The sequence below is a fragment of the Lichenostomus cassidix genome, chromosome 1 (assembly GCF_008360975.1).
Source record: "Lichenostomus cassidix isolate B80296 chromosome 1, HeHo_3.0, whole genome shotgun sequence".
Taxonomy (NCBI): Eukaryota; Metazoa; Chordata; class Aves; order Passeriformes; family Meliphagidae; genus Lichenostomus; species Lichenostomus cassidix.
The window spans coordinates 18,746,636-18,771,568 of record NC_139479.1 but is presented as its reverse complement, the minus strand read 5'-3'; the positions used below and the strand labels follow the sequence as shown (position 1 = coordinate 18,771,568).

Below are 24,933 nucleotides of genomic sequence, written 5' to 3'. Positions count from 1 at the left end.
GTAATTATTTAGTACAAAAAGAACTAACTGATAAGTTGTTAAAAAGAAAAACAATCTGAAGTCCCTTTAAAGATACAGTAATTCCAATGAAGTATTGGATTGAATAATAAAAATAGTAATAACAGTGCCAGGTAATTGTAGCCCATGGTATGAGAATCCTGTTTCCAGCCACATCATGCAAGATATACTGCACTGAATCTTGGAAAATCATCTGGGATCAGATCTAATTACTTCCTTACGGTAAGATAAGAAAAAGCTCCAAGCAACCTAAACCCAAATAAGTTACAGCTGTGCTCCTAAACAAGCGAAATAAACAATTTTGTTATAGAATGAAGCCAAGAATACGGAGGTGTGTGACTGATTGGAGAAGGCACCTGTGCATGGTTTGCTAACCAACATTAATGTAATGAGGAGCACCTCCTAGGCATGTGAAGAAAGGGTATAAAAAGGTGTACCAAGAACTAAGAAAGAGCTGATGCTTGCCACTGTGTGGAATGTCAGTTGTAAGTCCCTTGTCAAACAGTGACTCTGATGTGATGAGGGTTGAGACTGTGGCTCAGAGAGCTGCCAGTGGTGGAGCTCGGCCAAGCAAACAGCTGGAGTGGGAGCCTGAAGAAGTCTGGACAACTTAAAGAAAAAAATAAAAGAGACACCTGACCCCAGGTGAGTGGCTGGGAACATAGAAATGGGGACCGAAATGTCAGCAGAAGAAAAAATTATTTTGGATGTTCTGCTGTGAATTTAAAAAAAAAAACTGGTATTTGTGCAAGGTGTGAAAGTTTTGGTAAAGAGAGAGGGGCAATAGAAAAATATTCTGTGTGTAAAAGAAGAAAAATGCAAATTATAGTTCAGCAGATTGAACCTAGTATGGTGCAGCAAATCCAAATTATGTGTCCAGAATGCGAAGACCAAAGTAAAAGAATAAATCCGAAAGATAGATGTGACAAGTAGAATGGAAATAAGATTGTAAAAGAGAAAAAGATCATAGAAGTTCATGTTAACAAAGCCATGAAAGATGGCAAAACATCATTTGTAGTTAAAGAGGAAAAAGAGGGAATTGTGGTAAGATAAGAAAAAGCTGCAAGCAATCTAAACCTAAATAAGTTACAGCTGTGCCCCTAAACGAGAAATAAACAATTTTGTTAAAGAATGAAGCAGAGAATGCAGAGGTGTGTGACTGATTGGACAAAGCACCTGCCGATGGTTTGCTAACCAACTATAATATAATAAGGAGCACCTGCTATGCATGTGAAGAAAGGGTATAAAAAGGTGTACCAAGGAATAGAAAGGAGCTGATGATTGCCACCGTGTGGAGTGTCAGCCTTGAGTCCACTGTCACTTCCTCTCAAAGTAACTGAAGACAGGCACTACTGATTGCATGTAGACGCTGCAGAGGGGCATCAAAAGCTCTGGTAACCACTCTGAGACTGAGGAGCCTCGTTGGACTGTGCCAAAGCTCTCTCATGTTTCAGATCCCTTCTCCAGGCTCCTTTCTCATAAACACTGTAAAGCACCAGAGTCAAGGGGTGCCAGCATGTTGCACGGGTTCCGCTACTGTTCAGAAGAGTATGAATCTATCTGTACAGAGAGCTGGAAACACATCCACTATTCAGACTAAGCCTTCAAGGATATGGTTTTAAATTTACACTAGATCTTGACTGTTTTAAATACTGGTAAGATTAAACCTTTTTAATAATGGTGTATCAGTACAAAATTCCTTGGTAACATTAAAAAAAAATAGATGCATGGAAATATGGAGAACACATTTGTCTAAGTTAACAACAAGAACATAATCCCATCCCACATCAATATAACTGTAATGTACAAAACCAGAATATACCTCAGGTCTCAAAGTAAAATGCTTACATATTTGACAAAATAGAAAAATGTTTTACAGTGAATCAGCTAGCAACTAACAATGAAATTCTCATCATTAAGTTTCAAATCACACCTATCTGAGATTAGCAGAGGCAAAACCATCAGGACAGATTTCCAACTAGACTGGTTTGTGTTCAAATAGAATGAAAAAATAGATATTGATGTCATTCACCCTGGTGAAAATGAATGCAACTTCTGTATGTTCCAGCTTCAGACATGCTTGTATCAGAAATAAAGCACCAGAGATTAAAACCAATATTTGTAAGCATGAAAAGAGCACTTATAAAAAAAAAAAGGACACAGAAATTCTGATATATTATACTTCTCTTTTGCCACAATCATATAAATATTTAAAGGCCATAATTCCTCCTGGGTCTGACTATGTCTTTGAGGACACTTTCAAATTCTATCTGTACTCGCATTTAGATTAAGGTAAGACATTGAAAAGAAGAGGATATTTTAATAATCTTGAATGAGGACACTACTAGTCTATCGCACCAAAGAAACAAAAGCCCTTTGTTCTGATTTGGTAGAAACATTCCTGCTCTTTAGAAGCATGAAATGTTAAGACATGAATTAACTTTGGTGGCCAGACAAAACTAAATCAGGAAGCAGAGCCTCATATATCAAGCAAGCCTGGAGGTGACCCATGAGTAGAATGACATCTAAAACCATCTGCATTTAATTTAGGACAAGAAAGAACATTATCATACGGGTATCAAGCAATGCAGGGATTGCCAGTTCCAGTTCAGTTAGACCTTTCCCTCCTGTAACCAGTAGAATGTGTCTACACAATTATGACAGTATTAATATTTAATTCTTTTGACTGTTCTGCATTATCTTCCCAATTAACATTTAAGATGACAAATTTAAAATCTCCATATGCAACATGTTTCCCCTTCTGCCTGTCTAACTGGGTGCTTTGTTATACTCCCAGTACCCCCTTTTCTTTGGTCCTTCCACAACAATTCCTGAGAAAATAGACAAATTAAATCCTGAACACAAGATATTTCTCTGGTTTGGCTCAGAGCTGCTTGTGCTTCAGACTGGGAGAGGACAGCAGTATTTAGCTCACGTGATGCCTAACTGCCATTGGTACTACATCAACTGGGGCAAGATCAGCAGGAGGTATGAACTTAGCACTGCTTCATTACACAAATTTAATTAAAATTACCCTCTCCCTCACTTCAATATGTGAAGGCTGGTATTTTGAGGTAGGTGTTGCCCCTCCTAGGAAACTCTCAGGTGTGGGATTCCAGGTTTTTAATTGCTCTTGCTCAGTGTGGGCCAGAGAAAGGACACTGAGCCTCTGCTGTAGGCCTCCTCAGAGGACAAGAACCGCTTCCTTGATTTCTCAATGTCTGGCAGAGATCTGGAACTGGATGAAAACCAACTGGCTGTATTACAGACTAAATACAGATGGCAGTGGTAATTACATTAAGGAGTTGGCAAACCCAGTTTGCTCATTTGTTGAAATTAAGCTGCCCCCTCTGCAGACTGGCTACAGCCTCAAGTTCCACCAAAATGTGTGTGCTTGCACCATGGGGTGTGGTGATGGGGAGCATGTTCTACCCACCACTCTTTGGAAGTATTCAATCGCAACAACTTCCTTGTTGGACAGGTGATTAGAGTGAATGACATTTCTCACATTTCAGATCCATTAAAAAAGAAAAGTTGTACTCAAGTGAAGCAATTAGCAAGCCCAGGGATGGGAGAGAAAGGGCACTAACTCAAGGCTCAAGATGTGTGAGGCTCTAGGCTCACAGTTAAGGTAAAAGGATCAACTGCCTCTCTACAGCTGTAGGCTGGGGATCCCCACTGTTGGAGAGGTTTTATTTGCATGAAGAAACGTGGCTAAATTAATTCAATTAAATGTGACTTTATTATTAAAGCAGTGGCTCAAACCTTAGTCTGATGTATATATACTGAGTGCCAAAGCTACCAAGTTAGCTATTCTCTGTAAACTCAACAAAAGAGAGATCACTTATTCAATGAGGTGACTGGGCACCTTAAAAAGACATTTTTCAGAAAGCATCATGTAGAAATGTGAAACAACCTGGCAGACTGGGCAGTCAGCTTGGAAACATAGATTCGTATCCTTAGCCAGCAGCACTTTTAATACATTCCAGTTTTCAGTGTTTACTGGCAACGGAGACAATTTACTATTTTGGAGAAGTGTATAATTTCTCTTATAAGAAAGTCAATCTTGCAGCTGAGTCAAGTTTTTCAACACAATTTTGATTGAAACTGATACGTTCCTAAGAAATCTTTCTTTGGTGGTAAATCATCATTTTCCAATAAAAAGCAGCATGTCACAGAAAAATTCCCATACAGATCAAGTAGGAGTTTCAGTGATCCCAAATCTTCCTCTTTGCTGATCAGATGATAATATTCAGGACATTGACCCACATGGTTATAGATTACTTGACCTCATGTCACCCTGTCCAAATATAGTTTAAAAGACTTCTCTGAAGTTTCAACTGGTGAAAACTGCTTTCCATCCCACAAAACATAGCAGTCAGTTAAGAACTAGTGAGGTCTATATTCTAGATTGTAATGAATTTTCAAGTGAAAAGTAACTATGGCTAGTCTTCTTAGCATTTGGAGTTTTTTCTTACATATGTCATGAAAGTTGGTTTTGGGCTGCTAAAATCCTGTGACCAAGATTTACTAAGGTGCTTGTACCACCTCTATTTAAATGACAGGAATAGAGATCATGCTTTTAAAGGGATATTTAAATTTGGTCTTTAAGTCAATCTCCCCAGCTAGCCAGACAGGGTAACTCTGTTTTACTAACTGAAATTGATTATTTCAGATCTGTAGAGACAGTGGTGGAAAGAGAAAATCAAAACCTTAGTCCATAATGGGAACTGCAAAACTCCTTCCAATCTCAAGGTTCTTCAAAACCTGTGACTCCAAGAGATCCTAAATAAGGCAATGTTCTCAGCATCAGTTGTGTGGCTGAAAATCTCTTCTCCATCTACTTGGATCTCACTGACCTTCAAGGAGTGATGTAAGCCACTCCCAACTACTTATGCTTTTTCTGAGGGGAGGTCTGGAGGGGTTTTAACAAAAAATTAGGAGATTATTTGGTACTTTAGTATAAAATATGGCACAGAATTGCTTTAAAAACCCTTCTGAAAGTTTTTTTTTTTTTTTTTAAGTATGCTGGGGTGCTGGAAAGGCTTGGAAAAAAACAATTTCTGATAAACCATAATAAAAAAAGACACTTCATTTATTCAGCTCTCTCCTTAGGCTGTGTCAAGGCACATGGACACCACGATAGGCTGAATTACTGAGAACAAATGCAAACATTAAGAAATACATCTTAATTTACTGAGCATGAATGGAAAGTAAACACAGAAGACGGTTCCAAGAATTTTGAACTAAGGAAAAATCAAACATCTACTGCTGGATTTGCATATGCCACGGAGTTACCAGGAAGCCTTTTCTCAGGAAGTCCTGCATACACAGCAGCTTGCTAAGGCCTCACAGATCAATCTGCCAAGTACTTACATTCCACACAGAAACATCAGCAAAAGGGATGATTCTCAGTTATTCAAACAATCATGTAAAAAATGATTGACATTTCTGAGCAGGTCTCTTTGTTCACCTGTGAGGTTTACTGGAACCAAGGCAAAACGAAGTTGGTTTACTGATAAAATCTTCTAGGACAAGTAATTTCTGGGAGGCATCTCTCTCAGGAATGCCTGTGTGTACTTTAAAAGTAGGCCTGCTTATGCTGACACCCAAATCACTGGCAGGGGATGGAAAAAAGGCTCTGCTTCTGCTGCCATCAAAATTAGCAGCAAATTCATAAGGGAACAGTATCCAGCTGCCAGCATGCATAGCATCCCGAGAATTTCTTATTCCAAGCAGCATGGACATGTTCAGGCTCCTCCAGCCCAAGTGCTGTTTGTCAGTAGCTAAAGCCAATGTTTGGAGACATATGTAGACAGTAGGATTGAAGGTCACGATGGCCATTAATAACAAGGAGGCTGGATAAAGAAAAAACACTTGAATGATGGAAGCTGAAAATATTGCTTAAATATCTGGGTGGAGTGCTGTTCTCCTGTTTAGTCTGTTTACATCGAGCAAGTTTTGCTATATCTTGCTTTGGTGAGTCACTCAAGAGATGTAATAACAATTGAAAAAAGCCCTTGTTTTACAATTTCTCCCCTCTTAAAGAGATGTTGACAGACATCAAAAAGCACAAAATAAAGATATGAAACTTGTTTAAAGTGCATTCAATTCTACTGTAGTGTCTTTATTAGCCTTCAGAAGTCTGACAGCTTGCTGAAACTCTCACTTAACAGACAGGTTGATTGATCCATCTAAATAAAATGTGAAGTTTAGACAGTAAAAACTCTATAGATTGGACTGAGTCCTAAAATACAATTTACTAAATCTCCGAACAGCCCTAGAAAAAATGAGTACCATTCCTTTTGGTTATAGACACCTGGGGGAGGGGGGGGGGGGGGAGAAACAGTCTTGGGCACAAATTGGAAAGAGGTGGCACCTCCCCAGAGAGTAACCACAGACACCTACACCCCGGGGCAGTTCAGTGTATGTCAGTGCTGAAGGAAAGGGTTTGTCAGGCAAGAGCTACAGTGAGGCCTCCATGGTGCATCCCTGGTGATCAGCATGGTGGCACTTTCCTTCCACCTCTGTGGCCTCCTGTGCCAGGCACATCCCTGTTATCTTTGACTGCAACCCACACATGTGACCACATGGTGCTGCATCGTTGTCAGGATTAACCTTCAGGACTCTGTCTTTGCAAAAGGAGATTTTCAGGTGGTATGTACTCTGGGCAGGACTAACAACATGGTGCCCTCAGCTGTTGGTGCCCTCAGCTATTACTCGTCTGGGCATGTGGGGGATCCCAGGCTGGGATAGATAAAACTCAAAATGTTTGGAATTAACTACTCTTCCAACTGCAACTGTGTTTACAAAAGTGATGCTGAAGGGATGGAAATGAAGTCTGCATTAAGGCAGCTGCATCTCCTCTGTAAGAAGTGTCTGGAAATCAGCTTCCCTGCTTCCCCTTCGACTGTCCTGTGGCCTGGTCTCATTGTTTTCTTCTCACAACAGTGCAGCTGGACTAGTCATAAAAAGAAAAAAACCCACAACCCCCCAAAATAAACATAGAGAAGGCATTCCTTTCAGACATGAAGACTAGGGAGCTGCCTGGGTAGGCGTGTGCTCCCAGCCTTTTGTGTAGCACACCCATGATCACAGTGAGAAGTGTTTGTCTTGGACTGGCTGGCCAGAAATGGAAGATACCCTCTCTACACAAGCCTGCTGTGAAAGGCATGTCAAGGGAGGTTAACTCTGACTGCAGGTGACATGGAGGCCACTGTTCAGGGAAAGTGGTGGGGCTCAGTTGTGAGGTGAGCATGGCAGGCTCATCCTTATGCACACCAGCAGCACAGGGCCTTTCATTTTTCTTTCCAGAGCCAACTTGTCTCCTGAAAGCTGGGCAATACTTTCCCCTCCCAGCTCCTGAGGCTGGAGGAGATGTTGGTCCTGCTGCTTCCCACAGGAAAACAGCCACCTTTCAACCACTGTGCCAGGCTGATGGCCCACATGGCACAAACCAGCAATCCTGGTTGTTCATTCCCTCTGCTGCCATGCATTAACAGTCTGTTCAGCACATACCTGAGCAGCAGATGATCTTTAGTAACTCTGAAGGGCAGAGAAAAGTACACCAGAACCAACCATGGCCAGAAAACCTGAGAAGTAAGATGCCACATGCTGCTATTTGAGCTATTTTTTCCAAACATTTACTGTGGGCAATAAGGTAGAGCAAATATACCTTTCTTTTCACTTTGCTAACACAACCTGTTCAGAACCTGACTACTTCCAATTTTCTGGACCCTTACTAATCAAAGCAAGTTTTTCCTAAAGGAAGGAGAGATGCAGATTCTAGTGTTTGAGAAGTGCTGGGATATTTTCCTCTCAGAGGGTGCTCCTATAATATTTTATAAGTGGAGAGACTACGTAAAACATCTCTGTAACTCAGAATAAGGCAGTGAGACATGAGAGAAAAAGGATAAAAGCAGAGGGGTATATGTTTGAAACTTGAATTTTATGTAAGAAGAAAAAAGGAATTAAAATTAGGAGAATCAGCATAGTGATTTCTAAAAATGCTTGGTATAGTTAACGAGATATTATGAGCAATGCTAAAAACCAGGAAGTATATAAATGTAAACAATGATGAATAACTACAAAGTGTTGACCTTCACTGTGGCAACTAGTGAGCCCTAAATGGCAAAGTGCACTCAGAAAACTCTTCAGAATAAAAATCAAGTATATCCCCAAACCTACTAACTGAATGGAGTATAAATGCTACCATGCAAGGTAGACATACAAGAAAATCCCTGAACAGAAGTTTAATAGAAAATAATATTATCTGGAAGTGCTCAACCAGTGCAGCGGTGTAATTATTAGAAACAGAGCTCGGCTGAAATAAACCACGGCTGTAAGGAAGTACAAAAGAATGCAAGGCAATGTAAGAAAAAAAATATTGTTTAAAAGATCTTTGGCAACAGAGAATTTACTGGAATAGACCAACTAAGGGTTAAGGATTTGTATCCATCACCAAAAGGACACTCACTTCTTAAGGCACTGCAACAAAGAGCATTGGTGGAGCTCTCATAGTGCAATTGCAAAGATCCACCAAGTTTGGGTGACACAGCAAATCTGCTACAGCAATGAAAAATGTGAGGGAAAAAAAAACCCAAAAATGTCTATTAACTCTCAAAAAAGCTTCTGAAGAGAAACCTTCAACAGAGACCACCAAAGTCATGCTACTCATAAGGGAGGAAAGATAAAAGACATCAGTACATCAAAAATTTGTGAGAGATAGAACATTTGAAAAAAAAAGCAGGATGTGGTCAGCCTTTTTTGATGCAGAAGAGCACACCACCGGCTCTATGAAGATCAATATCTGGCAAGCACATTGAAAAGCAGGGCAGGTTTTGCACAGAACTATGCTGCTTTGCACTGTTAACTGCACGAACAACTACAGAAAAAAACCATAGCAATGCAATGACTAATTACAGTGTAGCCAAATGTAATACATTAATATGACAGTAAAGAATAGATCTTCCCCCAAAAGTGGCTATAAAATCATTAAACCTCTTCCTTAAAGACTTCTTATGGATGTGAGCTCAGTCACACATCAAGTGATTATTGTAACAAATGAAAAGTTTGGTACTTGGAATGGAACATAGGAAGCCACTGGAAATACAAAACATGTTAGGGGACATTCAGTTTCAGAAAGATTAATACAAATATTTTCCATGACCAATTTTAAATGAAGAAAATAATAATCACACATCTGAAGTCATCAAACAAATAAAAATTAAAAGAAAAATATTTTCTTCTTGACAGCTATCTAAATTAACTTTGAAATTGGGATGTTATTTTTTTCAGTGGAATTACAAAGTTCCATTGTTCTGCTAAACTAGATTAAAAGTGAGGACATCAGACTAACCAGGTCACTTCTGTCACAAATTCCTGCTTTTGTGTGCACATTTGTGAAACTGGAATATCAATACTGAGTTTTACTACCATTTTTTCAGAACTTCTTTTCCAGAAGTGAACACAAAATTAGATGCATAATTACCTGCATGCAATTTCACAGACACTTTTCGGTGTCTCAGTATTTAGACTTAGTTCAAATGGCTCCAAATTACAGGTCAGCTTCAGGTCTTGGATTAGAACCCAGCCCATAAAGCTGATTAGTGTCCAAACAAAAGAGTAGAACCATACCTGTAAAGCTGTGTCACATGGAGTTTATTAAAATCCAACTGATCAGTAGCACTGAAGCATTTATATATATTTTAAACAATGGCTATTTTCCTAAGGTTAAAGAAAGAAAAGCAAACCAACTGACTTGCTTGGTCAGTGCTGGGTTTATGTGCTTTGTAAACTGAAAGAGGAGAGGGCAAATGTAGGTAAAAAACTGGATCATGTTATCCAGACCACACTCTGTGCTGGATGGTGAAAATGGGGAGAAAAAACAATGGAGAAAAGATGCAGTCCTTTCGCTCTTCCTTTTGTCTCAGGAAAAAACCCCAAAACTTTCAGTCAAAGAGATCTGAGTTATACTAAAGTCAACCAGAAAAGATAAAATATATTTTTCAGCTTGAAAATAAATACCTGAACAGTATATCAGCTCAACAACATTCTCCTACTCCAAAAAGTATGTTTCAGACTAAAAAAACCTCATATGCAAACTAAAACCTGATCACTAAGTACTCATTTTACCTTTGTCTCTGTTCTTCTCCTTTCCTAAAGAGTCCAGTTTCTTTCTTAGTGACTTCTTCCTCTTTTGTCCATCTGTAAGAGGCAAAAAAAGAAAACAAGAGAAGGAAGTAAGTGAAGTAACACTGAACAAACTGCTGCACAAGCTGTAGGAACATGGAGTGAGATGGCCACAGCACTTGGAATCAGGAAGGATGTGAGGCGCATTTCACAAAGGCTAGGGGCTGTCACAGTCCTCCAGCCCACGGGAGAGTGGCTTTGTTCACCCAAATGCTGAGGCTGTACCAGGGAACCCAAATGTATCCCCTGCATGCTGCTGGGCTCATCTACACATGTGTGGTCACTGAACAGTTAACAAGGGAGGTTTGTTGCTGGATGCTCTTGACAGCAAGGTACCATAAACCTGAAAGGTACTGGAAAGCCTTCATCCATGGTCACAAGACTGTGATTCAGGTGTGGAGCTGCAAGGGAGGATTACTAACCTCCAGGATAAAGTTTGCATACCAGTCATACCAGTTGGGTGATAGCTGACCACCTTCACATGACCCATCTGATCTGAACTCACACTGGGAGCTGGCAGTTGGGTACAGCATGTCCAGATTGGTTCAGATGGATTGGAGTTTCAGAGAAATTATTGTTCTGACAACCTATATATTGTCCAAGTTTTCACTAAGGTATTAAGGACCAAAGATTTCAAGCAATATCAGAGGCAGGTTGGTTCTTGAAACGATTATATCAAAAGGCTGGTTATCATTATTTCCTTCAGCAGCATCTTTTATAATGAAAAGTCAACAAAACAGCATTTTATTTATTAGGTCTCAATGAATACCAGGGATTAAGTCATGGGCCTGCTTTAACTTGTACCTCTTGAATTTTTCAAGTTCCAAAGCAATATAAAGGGTCTACCACAATGTCTTGGATTGATGTTATGATAATCCTTTATCCCCTATCGTTGGCTTATATGCCCAAGAAAGAAAAAAATGTGTAAAAATGTGTGGTCCTGTCTCTTTAACTGCACCCAGCCGCAGAGAGAAACGCGGGTTGTTTTGAAAACATTTTCTCCAAGCCTTGCTCCGGGGGAGGATTCGTCGCCCGGCAGAGACTGCGTGCTGGACGGGGGTCGGAGTGAGCTCTGTTCCCGGTTTTTTTCCCATTTTTTCTTTTTCCTCGTTTGGACCCCTTCTCTTCGATCTGCTTTGCCACCCGGAGACCCAGGAGGGCCAGAGGACAGCAGAGCTCTCCAGGGAGCTCCACCCGGCCCCGGGTGGGGGGCGAGGAGGAGAGGGACTGCGTCTGAGAAAAGGACTTTTTAATCAGGTTGAATAACTCCTTTTCACCTTGGTTTTCCCCTTCCCCTGTGCCTTGCAGGGCACTCTGCGTGGTTTTGTCAAATAAATAGTTTTTTCTTCACTTCCATCTGAGAGGTTCTGTTGTGGGTGGGGGAGGGGGTGTCGGGGCCCTTCGCTCTCGGAGGAGAGAGAGTCTTATCATTAACCCGGGACACACAGGGACTGATATGCTAACATAGACACTGCTCTAGATCAAGTTTAATGAACATGCACCTTTTTCTTACTAGTATTGTAATATGGCAAAAACTCAAAAATGAGACCACCATATCCCTTTCACTTTTAGGGCAAGGGGGTCACCAAATAATGTCTCAACACATTTTTCTAGTTTTGTAAGACAGTGTCTTAAGTGGTCTTTTATAGGAAGGAACATACCACAGGGGAGTGAAGTGGATCTTTGTTGATGAACTCTCATCTTTGCAAGTCGGGGTCATGAGAGAACACAAGCTATGTCTCCATACTTTTCCCTCAAATCCTACTGAAAACCAAGTCTAGAACATTACCTAATAGCTCAACAAATTCTGACTTTTTTTTAATCGGCAGTTAATATCCTTTTAATTTAAAAGTAACATTTCTTTTTACTTTTTGTAATGGTGGTTGGAACGACTCCACTTGCACACTTGCACCTGCAGTTACTTCCAGCATACCACAGAATCACAAAATGGTTAGGGTTGGAAGAGACCTCTAGTCCCTTCCTAGATCATCTAGTCCAACCCCAGTGCAGGGTCACCTGGAGCAGAGAGGGAGATTCCAGGACCTCCCTGGGCAGCCTGTTCCAGTGCTCTGCCATCCTCAATGCAATGAAGTTCTTCCTCACATTGAGATTAAACTTCTTGTCCTTTAGTTTATTGCAATTACTCCTTGTCCTGTAGCTGAGCACTGCTGCAAAGAGTCTGGCACCATCTCTACCTCTGAGGTATTTACATGGACTTATGAGATCCCCTCTCAGTATTCTAGAGACAGGCCCAGCTCCCTTAAGCTCTCTTCATAAGACACATGCTCCAGACCCCTCATTGTCTTTGTAGGCATCTGCTGGACCCTCTCCAGTAGCTGATTGTCTCTTTTGTACTGAGGAGCCCACAGCTGGCCCCAGCACTCTGGATGTGCCTCACTAGGGGTGAGAAGATGGGCAGGATCACCTCCCTTGATCTGCTGGCAAAGCTGTTTCTGATGCACCGCAGGGTACCAGCAGCCTTCCTGGATGGAAGGGTTCCCAGCACTCACTAACTAGGATACTCAGCTCCTGTTTCAAGGTAGAACTGCCATGTGTTGGTTATGTTAATTCCCCTTATCCAGCATCTGCTCTGGTGAGAATTCATCTCTCTGTAATAAGACTGAAAAGATATATAAGGTGTTTGGATGTGAGTAGAGCAATTCAATGGTGGTAGTTCATTGCCTGATATGGTCTGCGATTAGATTTTCCTTTTCTTCTTAGCTATATGACAAGGTTATAACTCAAAGACATATTTTGATTGATTAAAAGCCCAGACTTTTCACACCTTCTGACATTTCCTGTTGCTAAGATTGAGTTTGTAAGAAAAATTCTTTCACCTCTTGACAATATGAATAGCTGGTAGACTGCTTACATACACCTGACTGTACAGCTTGTTTTTATAAGGTTCCGTGCAACCATTGTGTTCTGCCTTTATATATATAAAATAATTTTCAAATTATTTTTCATGTTATAAATTCAAGTAACTGCTTCACAGAAGCTTTTTGATAGATGACTAACATTTCTTTGGAGTCACAGAGCCTTATTCTCCAAAAACCCATTTATTGATTTTCTGACATCCCACTGAAGTCAACTGAGACACTAAAGAATGAGAGAATCAAAACTTTATGTAAAATGAAGTGTTCTGCTACGATCATTTACATTTACAGTTTAGTCCACAAGGGAAAAAAAGTGCTGTATTTGAAAATAAGACTGAAAGGAATCTCAGCGAAAAATTAAAACTTAGAAGATCTGCCAAGAGGTCTGAGGTCAGTTCAAGTTGTCCTCCTCCCCAGCAAACAATATGATAAATTACAGTCTATATGCTGTACAAATAAATATGTTTTGAAATGAGTGTTGATTCAGGGTACATCAGGCCTGAACACTGGTAAAATATTTATAACATGTTTAAAGACTTATGCAACTCTAGCAGTTTTACATATTAAATGAACCCAATTCACAACAATAATTGGGTGAATTGGGTTCATGGCAGCTAATTATTAGCTGCCATGTGGTTTTGAGAATATAATTAATATCCAAAGCATGCCTGAGAAACAGGCAAAGCATTATTACCCATGATTAATACCTACTGTATGTTTTTAATTAATTAGAAAATATTTATGCAAAATAGTACTGTATCAGTCTGAAGTGCTGTTAGATATAGATGGACTGCTATTTTTAATTTTCACTTTGAAAATGTTTAAACCACATAGTGATAAAAGCTTTTGGGCTGTTGTCTGGACTTTGGTGTATATAATTGTCAATTTATGTCTTCTTTCTGTAGATCAACTATACACTCCTCTTTCAACATATTCCACTCAAGAACATTAGCAAGATTAAAGAAACACTCAAATGACAACTGTCAAAGTAATGAAGCTGCGTGGTTTTTTTTCCTTTTGCTAACCAACTCTGTTTTTCCTGAAGGACACCTGTCCAGGCAGCTATGCAGATCAGTTTGTTTTTCAGAAATGGACTTGATCTGTTCAGTACTTACTAATTCATATGTTTGCTGCATTTTTCACTGCAATGCATACATCACTCCCTGGGCATCAATGTATTAGGAGTAGCACAATGAATATTTAAAAAGACCAGGAGTCTAGAATCAAACTCCTGAGTGCACACAAAATTGCTATGTGACCTGTTTTTCCAAAGTGGTGAGCACTTCCAGGTTCAGTTAATGACAAAAAGACTTTTATATTTGAACAATTAGGTCATCTCTTTAGGACTCTGTCAATGAACCACACAGCCTACAGACTGCAAGATTATTTGTACTGATCTACTGATTTTTGACAAGAATTGAGCAATCTGACTTCTGAGATTATCAAAACTTAAATATTTTGGGTTAAAGTTGAAATTCACCTGCAGTGTCATCACTAACACCATTTTTTTTAGCATATACACTATAAAATTCCAGATTTTCTACAGATGATTTCAGGGCCTAAATTTCTCTTTAAGTGAGACAGACCACGGTTCTACAAAGTGCATAATAAGAAGTCATTTTCATGCTGAGGATATATGAACTTCAGCTTCAACAGTTTAAAAAAATGAAAAGAAACAAAGAGAGAGAACTTTGTATGTTTGTTTTTTTTTTTTATTATTGTTCTGTTGCTTTGGACAAGACCACCTACCAGCACCTTACAAGACTTAAAGAGAGGGAGTGTAAGTTGAATCTTGTTACTATTTACTTCCAGTACTTTATTCAATTTATATTTATGGAAATAAACAGGTCTATTTGGTAGGTAGAAGTGTTGCTCAGCATAAGCTAAAGCATCACAAATTAGGTATAGGGAATTAGCTCAAAATTTTACAGTTAATGGCACACAAAGTTAACACTCAGGAACTCTTGGCCAACAGTTTCAGATTATGTCACTTGATAGTCAATATCCTGTGAACCCTAATCCAATACATTTTTAATAATTAATATAATATGCAGCAAAAAAAGTACAACAGCATCCAAGCTTTTTACATAATTTTTGGGACACTATTAGGCACAATATTTGGGACAATGTTACAGTATTAGGCTTCAGATCATGAAAAAATATCCTGTCATGTATGCTTGAAGTGAACTGAACCTGTAACAAAACCAGGATTCTTCAGCACTTTCCTTATACATGGGCTAGTGGATTATCTATAAGAATCGGTGTTCCTTTTATGTTACTTACATGCAAGGACACTTTTTATTAATCAAAAACATAGTTCATAAATTCATACAAATCCTTTAATTTAACATAGTTGGGTTTTGCCATAAGCGATGATCTGCTGCTCACAGGGTTGTAGAACAAAGAGAGCTCCCCTCTCCCTTTATTGGCAACTTCCTTTGCTTAAGAAAAATTAGTTTCTTGTCCATTTTTGGAAAAATGTTTGTCGTGATCTACAATTAAGGGTTATTTTCATACAGCATAAAAAGAGGAGCTATCTGAGAAATTATTACCAGACCCATAGCTCAATTATCAAAACAGAAATGGATAAAAAGGTTGATATTGTGAGATTTCTAAAATACTTCTTAATAGTAACTCTAATTCTAGTTCTATTCATGGGCTTTTTTGTTAATAACCACTAGCAATTGCATCTAACAGCATTTAAAGAACAAAAAATAGAATATATCTTCTGAAATGGCAATCAATTCTGTCTTGAAAATTACTACCAATGGCACCACAAAGCACCAAGCCTGACCTCTCTTGAGCACTCATTGGTTCACTTCACTCATCGAAAGCAACTAATTTCCGCAGTGCCAGCCTCCCACAGCCAGCCTGAGTGCTAAATGTCAAGCTGCAGTCTCTCTGGCCTCTGCAATACTGCAAGTAATTGAGACTGTCAATCAGAAAACACTGCTGAATTCTGCTGACAGAGCACAATAAAGACAAGGCTGCACTTCATTCATTGACAGTTGCACAGAGTTTGCGGTTGCAGCCACTTCTTTGGGTTTCTATACAAAGCAAATTTACTTCTGAATATGCACTTGGGGCTGCTCTGCTGAAGAAGAGTGTGCTGGTTTTACTTAGCCATTTCTGTGACTATAAATGTCCATCTTGAAATATTTATTTTTAAAAACTTGTTGAAATGCCCTGTCCCCATGCAGTAACTTCCAAAGCACTGCCAGCTGCAACGCAGATGGAAGATAAAAAAATTCAACCAGAGAAATGGAAGCTACAGATTTTGGCACATAAAGCAATATGAAAAGGGAAAGGCTGAGCCTACAGGTATTTCTTATCACTCTCACCCTTTCACCCAGCCTCAGCCACACACACACAAGATCTCCATCAGTGAAGCAGATTACTATATTCATTCAGATGCCTTGGATTAACATCCTGTTATTCCTTATGGCCTATGTTGATTGCTTTATTTCACTTTGACTTAAATCAGCACTTCTTTGTGCTTGTCAGCTAGCAGCTGATGGAAGAAGAGCCATATTCTTTCAAGAATATCCCTCAGGTGCAGTCATGACCTTCCAGCTGGCAGGTTGCTTGTAGATGCTCACCTCAGCTCACAGCATCAGGGTTGGGCTGCTTGCCAAAGGCACCACACACACAGCGGAGGCAGCTTTGCTCTCACATGCTGCTTCCTCTGCTGCAGCAAACAGCCTTCAGCATTTCCCTCTGAGAAGTTCCTGGTCAATGTGCTTATGGCAGAAGAAACACCAAGGAAAGGGCAGAGCTGAGGTCAAAGCCAGTTCCTCAGGAGAAGGGATGTCCCTCCCCTTGGGCTGTGCACAGGTGGGACCAGGGCTGGAGCACTGCAGCTCTCTGGGCAGGAGTGCTGCCTGACCCAAACCCTTCTCAGGGCAACAGTGAGAAACCAGGAGAGCTGTGGGGAAAGTCAACTGCGCAGGAAACAATGTTCTCAGCAACTCACAGTGTATACAATACACCCACTTGAGAAAACCCACAACCATTAGACAAAAGTGTGCTTTTCATTCACCTCTTCCACATCCCAGCAGACTCTTCGGTAACCTGCGGTTAGTGCATCTTCTTCAGACCTAGGCTTCAGTCCCTCTGGGCTAAGGCACTGCCAATTGTTAAAATGAAACATGGAGGAATTACAAAGTCCAGCTGTGCAGGTTTAGGAAATGCAGCTGCTGGAAGTGTAAAAGCTGCATTATACACATTTTCTTTACTGTTGAACAGTAACAATTTGGTCATACTGGTAGGGTAATTAAATTATTTATCTAGAAAGTATTCATAAGTTTCTGTGGAACCCCCCTAGAAGGCAAAACTGCTCGAAATATCACCTACTTCAAAAGAAAGCTGCAGGAAGTATGGTTTTATTAATCAAATAACAGTTTACAATAACCTGTGGTTCTGATACAAATTTAAACAAACAAATAAACAACCCTACATAATTTACTTGCCAGCTGCTAGTAGATTTTTGATACACATCTGCTGGTACTGCCCAGCTATTCTGAAGGCAAAGGTGATATATCAATTTATACCTGCTGAGCATATTACCAGTAGACTGCCCTGTCTTCCAGGAAAATAAATCTGAAAAGTGTACTTCCAAACTACACCCAAATCTAGAAAATGCACTATTTCTACTGAAACCTATTTGCAAGGTCTGTTTCTGTCAGAAAGAGCCACGACCCAGCTTGTTGAACAAAAAACATTGCATGTTGGAAAATACAGACTGTAACTGTAGTGAGACAGGTATGAACTCCTCTTCACAAAAATAAAAAAACACAACCAAAAAAACCCCCCAAAAACCAAAAAAAACCCAAAAACCAAAAAACCCCCACAAACAAAACAAAACCCCAAAAACAGCAACCAAAAAACCAAACAAAAACAAACAAACAAAAAAAAAACATGGATGAAAACCCAAAACCACCAGTGCCACCAAAACCAACAAAACAACAACTTACTTTGGTTACTGCTCTAGTAGGGAATGCTACTCAATTCCTGTGGCTAGAGGAATCATAAGAAAACAAGACATTTCCACTCCATTTGCCTACATGTTCCTTAGTGCATTTAAGGATTTCATTAGTCTCTAAGTATATATGTTGTAAAGCAGTAACTCCCTTTGTATTTTCAAATATGTTCTTCCATGAGTCTCTGTCACGAGGGACTTGCATTAACTGGTTAGCAAATGCAGGTGCAATGTATTCTAAGTGTGAGAGCCAAACCTAAATTGATAGAGAATATGGGATTTGGGCTCTGGAGCAAGGTCAGAGCTCCTGAAGCCACAGCCAGACGGAGGAGGATGTCCAAGCCCACCCCTGCAAGGAGAAGAGCTGGGAAGCAGCATCTTCCCAGGCCTGTCCAGGCCACTGCACTCCTGCTGTGCAGGAAGCTGCAGGTCTTAGAGATGAACACAGCACAGCTGCACCGAAAGAAACACTTCAGCAAGTACAAAGAGGATGCCTGCTTTGTTTGTGCAAGCCATGTATAAATATCCTTAAAATAACAGAATTTTTAAGAGCTGCAGAATTTTTCAAACCACCACAACAAAACCAAGAATAAAGTTTCCTATCTTATCTTTTATTTTGATTTCTTTTTTTAATGTATTCTTTAATCTTTCTGCATCTGGACTATTGACTAGAAATAATTGTGTTGGAAAAGTCAGGAAAAAAACCCTCTTTAATTAATTTGCTCTTACTGTAATGAAAACATATATAGTTATAAATAATTTAAGTGTTTTTAAACTAATAACGCATTTAAAATGGCTGTGTTACATGAACTCTGAGGAGTAAGACAGCCAATGAGTTATAGAAGACATGAAAAATCAGAACACTAAATTATAATTTTTAGGAGCTGATTTGTAAAATCTTTTGGTGGACCTGAGGAAAAAAAATCATTTTGGCATGAAAATAAACAGTTGCTCAAATATTTTTCTATGCCATTTTTCTATTGCTAGAGCAAAAAGGCAGCTGCAACCATACATAGAAGGGATGATGGAAATATCTCAAAAAACCCATGCAAAGTTATCTGGCAGCCTTTGGATGATTACAAAGGAAGGGACAAATGTCCTTGTATGTGGCTGTCAGTGGAGAGCAGCAAAAAGCAGGCAAATTCCAAGAAAGGGAGAACAGATACAGGATGCAAGGTCTGATTTCCCTGTATAGAGACAGACTCAGATTTTCAATTCATAGAAAGCTCTGCATGCTTTAGCAACTACATTAGTGCAGGATTTCCTGTGTCATAAGAAATCCCAAGTCAAAGTAATCTAATAAAATTATATTAAAACCCTTCCTCCCACCCCCCAACAAATTCCTTTTAAAAAGTCAGAGAGAGTGGTACAGGTCTTTTATTGGAGCACATGTCTTGTCTCAATACTGGAAGAAAAAAATGTGTCTAGGCACACTGAAATTAGAGGGAACCACTCCTCCTATGCTTGAGGGCATATTTGCTACACTGATCCTGATGACAGGATTCATGAAACAGTAATGTCAAGTAGCAGGTGCAAGACAAAATATAGACACTACTTTTCCACATTATAGCAGTATCCACAGTGTAACAGGAATTTCCCGAATCTCTAAAGATAGGTGAGTTCCTGACTTAAATAGATTGTGATCCATCAGGGACCTTGCTGCTGCCTGTCTCTCTAAGCAGATGACACTCAGAAACCAGTGATGGGCAGAGGTTTAAAAGCTTTGAGGAAGACTGAACACTGATGAAAACTGTCAACATTAAAATGGATTAAAAAAAAAAAAAGGTCAAAAACCATCTAAACTAATAAAACAACTACAGTCAATGAAAATACTTTAGCTGTACTGTAAAAAAATACAAAACACCAAAGGAAAACCGAACAGGAGCCTTAATTCTATAGTTTGAGATAGAAAAATACAAGAGCTCTAAAACTGCCTTCAGTTCACTGGGGGCAAGGAAGGGGGTGGGGGGGTGGAGATTGACTGTGTCCTGGCCTCAACTACCTAAATAAAAAGTAACTTTATAATGTGGAGGGGAGAAAGTAGTTTGATCCTACTGCCAGTCAAAATGACTCTGGATTTGATAAGGAGGGCCAGGATGGGCCAGGGTCAGAACAGATACAATCACCAGCATGTAACTGGCATGGGATTTATTGTGTATCAATAAACTCACTTGCACACCTGTACTGGCAGGTGAAGAAGCAAACAAGTTTCTTCTCACTCAGATCTTTCCCCCCACATTGCTTTCAGCGTGAGCATGAGTTGAGCTCCTCAAATGAAGAGGAAATTCCTCTAACCCTCTGGAATTCAGGAGACCAGCCAGTGGTCATAGAGATGGTTCAGTGCAGCAAGGTCTCCACTGTCTTCTAAGCATCACCTTGTTGTTATGAAACCTTTGTGTGAGTCTTTGCTCAGACTCTCACCCCTGAAGAAGAAGTCATACAAGAAAATCAAACTGCCTTCATAACTTATTCCCTCCGGGACTAATTAAACTGGTCCACTATATTCTTGCTCAGAGCCTTGATGAAGATATGAAATGACAGAGGAGTGCTTGGTGCAGGAAGTGAAATCATGGTGCAGCAGGTCTCTCACGGGACACTTTGGTGGCTCAAATATCTGAGCTGTTATCCCTCTGAAAAATGACCAATGGATTTTACTTCTAATAATGTCTCTCTGTAGTAATTATCTGTCCTTTGTATCATCAACCATAACAGAAACAGGTGTTGAAAATGTAAACCACACAGGAAAAAGACACGAGGAGCTCTGCAGCTTGGGTTGACTTCCTGCACAGAAACAGTCACATGGACATCTGTCTGATCTATTCTTGAAAACCTTCAGCAGGAGATTAGGTGTCCATTAAATCTCAAGGCAGCCTTTTCAGTGTAAAAGCCTAATACAAAGATATATATAGTACCACAGCTCTGATAAAATAAATCTATCTGGAGTCACTTTATCTTTTCTAATCTGTATCTAGAGACATTACACTTCTGGCACCAACCACAACTCCACTTAAATCATGCAAGTGAAAAAACTAGAGAAAATGTTGCTACCTAAGGCAAGAAAAAATCCTCAGGAATACTTCCCTAATGTTCCCTTCTGAAAGGAGCAACACACACAAGATAACAGAAGTAAGTCTGATTTTCAACTGAAATTTTTGAAGAATTATACTAGAAGAATATGTTATACTTGTCTTATATGTTGGCAAAGCTCTGCCAAAGGCAAGCAGAACATGGAAACAAGTAGGCTGCAATGTCAGTATTCTTAATAAAGGTTCAGAAGTTTGTGGGTTTTTGGCATATATTTATTAGCAATTATTCTTTGGTTATGAACCATGATAAAGCACAAATTCTTAAGCTGCTATAGAATCACAGGACAGCCTAGATGGGTATTCATAATCAAAGGGTAAGTACTACATAAAGTATTAAAGATTTTTGGCAGAAGACAACCAAAAATATCTCTGGTACACTGGTGTTCTCTCAAATATTTTGGAAAATAAAACAAACACACCTGAATTTGCAAAGCTGTTCTAGAGCTTTTTATGTGTATTTCACTTCCCAATATTGATTCTCTCTGCCTCATGAGCAATGTTTAAAAATTAATGCAGTTTTCATGTCTAACACTAATAGAGACAAAACAACAAACATATTTATATGTATTTCATGTCAATAGCTATTTCAAGTTTACTCCTAAGGAAGCTACATTAGACAGAATTTTTTTAAAAAAGAATTTTTAAGTTCTATGGGACATAACATCAAATATATGCAAGCAGCAGTCTCTGGATCTGAATTTTTAAGAGCAGTACCCTAAATCCACAACAGCCAAGTTATCTAAATAAGCAAACAGCCTAGTAATGAAGAACACTGGTCATGACTCTATCTCCCCTAACTTTTCATTATATTTGTATATGGAAATATTTGATTATTTATTGTCATGGGCTGACTGTAAATAACAATGTATTCTGCTATAGTCCACTTCATGCCCAGAAGGAAAAAAAACCCTCCTGTAACTGGAGCTGAGGCTGTTCTGGCAAGGGTTTTTTTTTTCCCTCTTCTCTGTTCAAGGACGCTTGGGGGGAGTAACAGGTTAAACCATTCCTCCTGCTTCCAGCTGCTGCATGGCAAGAAGCTGTTTCCCTGAGACTGCTGCTTCTTCACCTTCTTTTTAGATGTTTTTTGTCGACTTGCTTTCTTGTCCAAGAATCAGAATATGCCCGGGAGGACAGCAGGCAAGAATCCTCGAGGGAGCCACCGGAGTGACTCTGCCCGGCTGCCCAGGACGCCCGGAGGGGGAAGTCTACACCCAAGGAGAAAAGAAAGGACACTAAAATCCATCAGCTGTTTACTCAGGTTTATTAAGTCCTTATTCCTTTTCCCATGCCTTGTGAGCATTTTGTTCTGTTAAAAAAACAGGTTTTTTTTCTTTTCACTTTCCTCTAAGGAAACTACTTCCAGGCCCAGGTGGAAGAGGGGCTCACTGGAATGTGGGAGCATTCATGCCCCCCCACCCCATCCCCTCCCATTTGTCTCAAACTGGGACAAACTTTCTGGTGTGTTGGATGGGAACGTGAAAAGAAACAATAAATACAATCTGGTTTTTAAATACTTTGTATTGGGGTACAGCAGCCAGTACCCCAATGCAATGGGGTTTAATGTAATAATGTGTTTAATGCAATAATGTATTATGTCTCTAGGCCTGTTTGACTATTCAAAGATAGAGGCAAGTTTGCTCCTGGCAGGTAACTTTTACAGGGCAGGGACCCACATCAGGCTTGTGATATTGACGGGTCTGGTAGCATGATTTACAAAAAGGTAACAGAAGTACTGGAAGCTGTTAAAAATGTGTATACTCTGTTGTTTCTCTGTGCTAGCCTCAATGGCCTGCTTTGGGGTTTTGTTAGTTTTGCTTGGCCCAGTTTTTGCTAGTAAGGGGGGGAGGAGGTGAGCCACAAAGATGGCTCCTGTGGGTTCTCTGTGAAGGTTCTGGAAGTTTTCACCATGTCCAGCAGAGCCAGTCTCTGATAGCTCTGAAGATGATGGACATGCTGCTGGCCAAACCTGGTCCAATTAGAGATGTTAGTTATGCCTCTGTGAAAACATACTTAAGAAGAAATCAAAACAATGTGAGCACGCACTTCTTTTTAGCTAGAGGAGGAAGAGGAGGTGGGAATATATGAGGGAAAACAGCATGGAGACACCAAGGTCAGTGGAGAAGGTGGGGGAGGAGGTGCTCCAGGCACTGGAGCTGAAAACCCTCTGCTAGCCGTGGTGAGACCATGGTGGAGCAGGTTGTCCTCCTGCAGCCTATGGGGTCCATGGCGGGGTTCAGAGATCCACTCACAGCCGATGGGGAGGTGCCCATGCCAGAGTGGGTAGATGCCTGGAAGAGGCTGTGATCCAGTGGGAGTCCTAGTGGAGTGAGAGGCCTTGCTCCCGAAGTGGAACAGCTGGGCCTTGGAGGTCTGCACCCTGTGCGTGAGGGACCCATGTCACAGCAGTTTTGGGAGGACCATCTGCCCATGGGAGGAGGCTCTCATTGCAGCACGTTCAGACAGGCTGCTGCTTGTGAGATTTGGACCCACACCAGAGAAGTTCTCAGAGAGCTGTCTCTATCCTGTCCCCCTGTGCTGCTGGTAGGAAGGAAGGAGAGGGGTGAGAGGACAAATGGTGTCTTTAAAGGCTTTATTTTACTTCTCATTTATCCTCCGACTCTGTTAGCAATAAATCACTTCACAACTTGAAGTTTCATCCCGTTTTGCCCTCAGTGCATCTTCTCCCACTTCCTTATCTCAACTCATGAGCCTTTTGTGTGTTCACTTTTTTTCCTCTCCTCTGCCCAGCTGTGGCAGGGGAGAGCAGAGAGAGAAGATATCATAGGTGCCTGGCATTTGGCCAGGGTCAAACCACAACATTCAGTAACTACACCCAGTCTGTTAAGGGAGGAACAGGGGATGATGTTTCCTCCTTCTTCCCCTTCAAATCATGCACATCACCTTTTGAGTATGTTCAGTTTCCCCTGGATGTTAAAGAAGCCACCTTCCTGGCGTTTTATCTAGTAGGTTTTCTTTATATGGCCTGCACTTGTCTAGGATCAGGGCTGAGATATCCAGAGAGGCACAACACCATCCCTGAGTGGAAACACCAGGCTCAGGATACCATTGCAGATGCCAGGCACAGCAAGGCATGACAAAGAAATGGCAATCCCCTTTTGCAAATGTTCAGTTTCCCCTGAATGTTAAAGAAGCCACCTTCCTGGTGTTTTATCCAGTAGATTTTCTTTATATGGCCTGCACTTGTCTAAAATCGGGGCTTCGAGTTCCAGAGGGGCACAACACCATCCCTGAGTGGAAAGACCAGGTTCAGGATAGCATCGCAGATGCCAGGCACAGCAAGGCATGACAGAGAAATGGCAATCCAAGCAAAAAGAAACCTGTCCAAAACTACTGACCCTCTAGGAAGACTTTACCTGCAGCAAAGGGATCTGCAGGCATCAAAGGACCTCACAAAATATTTCAGATTATGGATGGTAACAACAGCAGAACCCTTGATTTCAACGAGTTTCTGAGAGGACTCCATGATTATACTCTGATCAGTAATGAAGAAGCACAAGAACTCTTCCAAATGTTTGATAAAGACAGCAGTGGAAAAAGGCTAATTGGCAGCATAGAGGAAAACCAATCTGGGCTGTTGAAGAATGGAAAACATCACTACCCAGGTAGAACAGCTACCTGGTGAAAGTCTGCCATTTAGATGCTCATGTCCCCAAGAGTAGAGCTGATGAGGAGCACTGAAACAACAAATAAGTGGATCAGGCTGCAAAGATAGAAAGTCTCACAGATGTACTTATATTGGCAACACAGGCAGGAGTTGTTTCTA

The 24,933-nt window shown here is 40.4% G+C and overlaps 1 protein-coding gene and 1 long non-coding RNA gene across 7 annotated transcripts in view; one reads left to right on the top strand and one right to left on the bottom strand.

The window, feature by feature from the left end:
- ARHGAP6 (Rho GTPase activating protein 6) overlaps positions 1-24,933 on the bottom strand; it is a 319,510-nt gene that overhangs the window by 33,282 nt on the left and 261,295 nt on the right. For all 6 annotated transcript variants that reach the window (XM_085052175.1, XM_085052184.1, XM_085052223.1 and 3 more), the window contains one exon: positions 10,153-10,224. In XM_085052175.1, coding sequence (XP_084908301.1) covers positions 10,153-10,224 — 72 coding nt within the window. The remainder of the gene's footprint in view (positions 1-10,152; positions 10,225-24,933) is intronic.
- Positions 83-6,707, top strand: LOC146444300 (uncharacterized). Its single transcript, XR_014850017.1, has 4 exons — positions 83-663; positions 2,907-3,006; positions 4,694-4,891; positions 5,122-6,707. It is a non-coding gene; the product is annotated as an uncharacterized LOC146444300 (long non-coding RNA).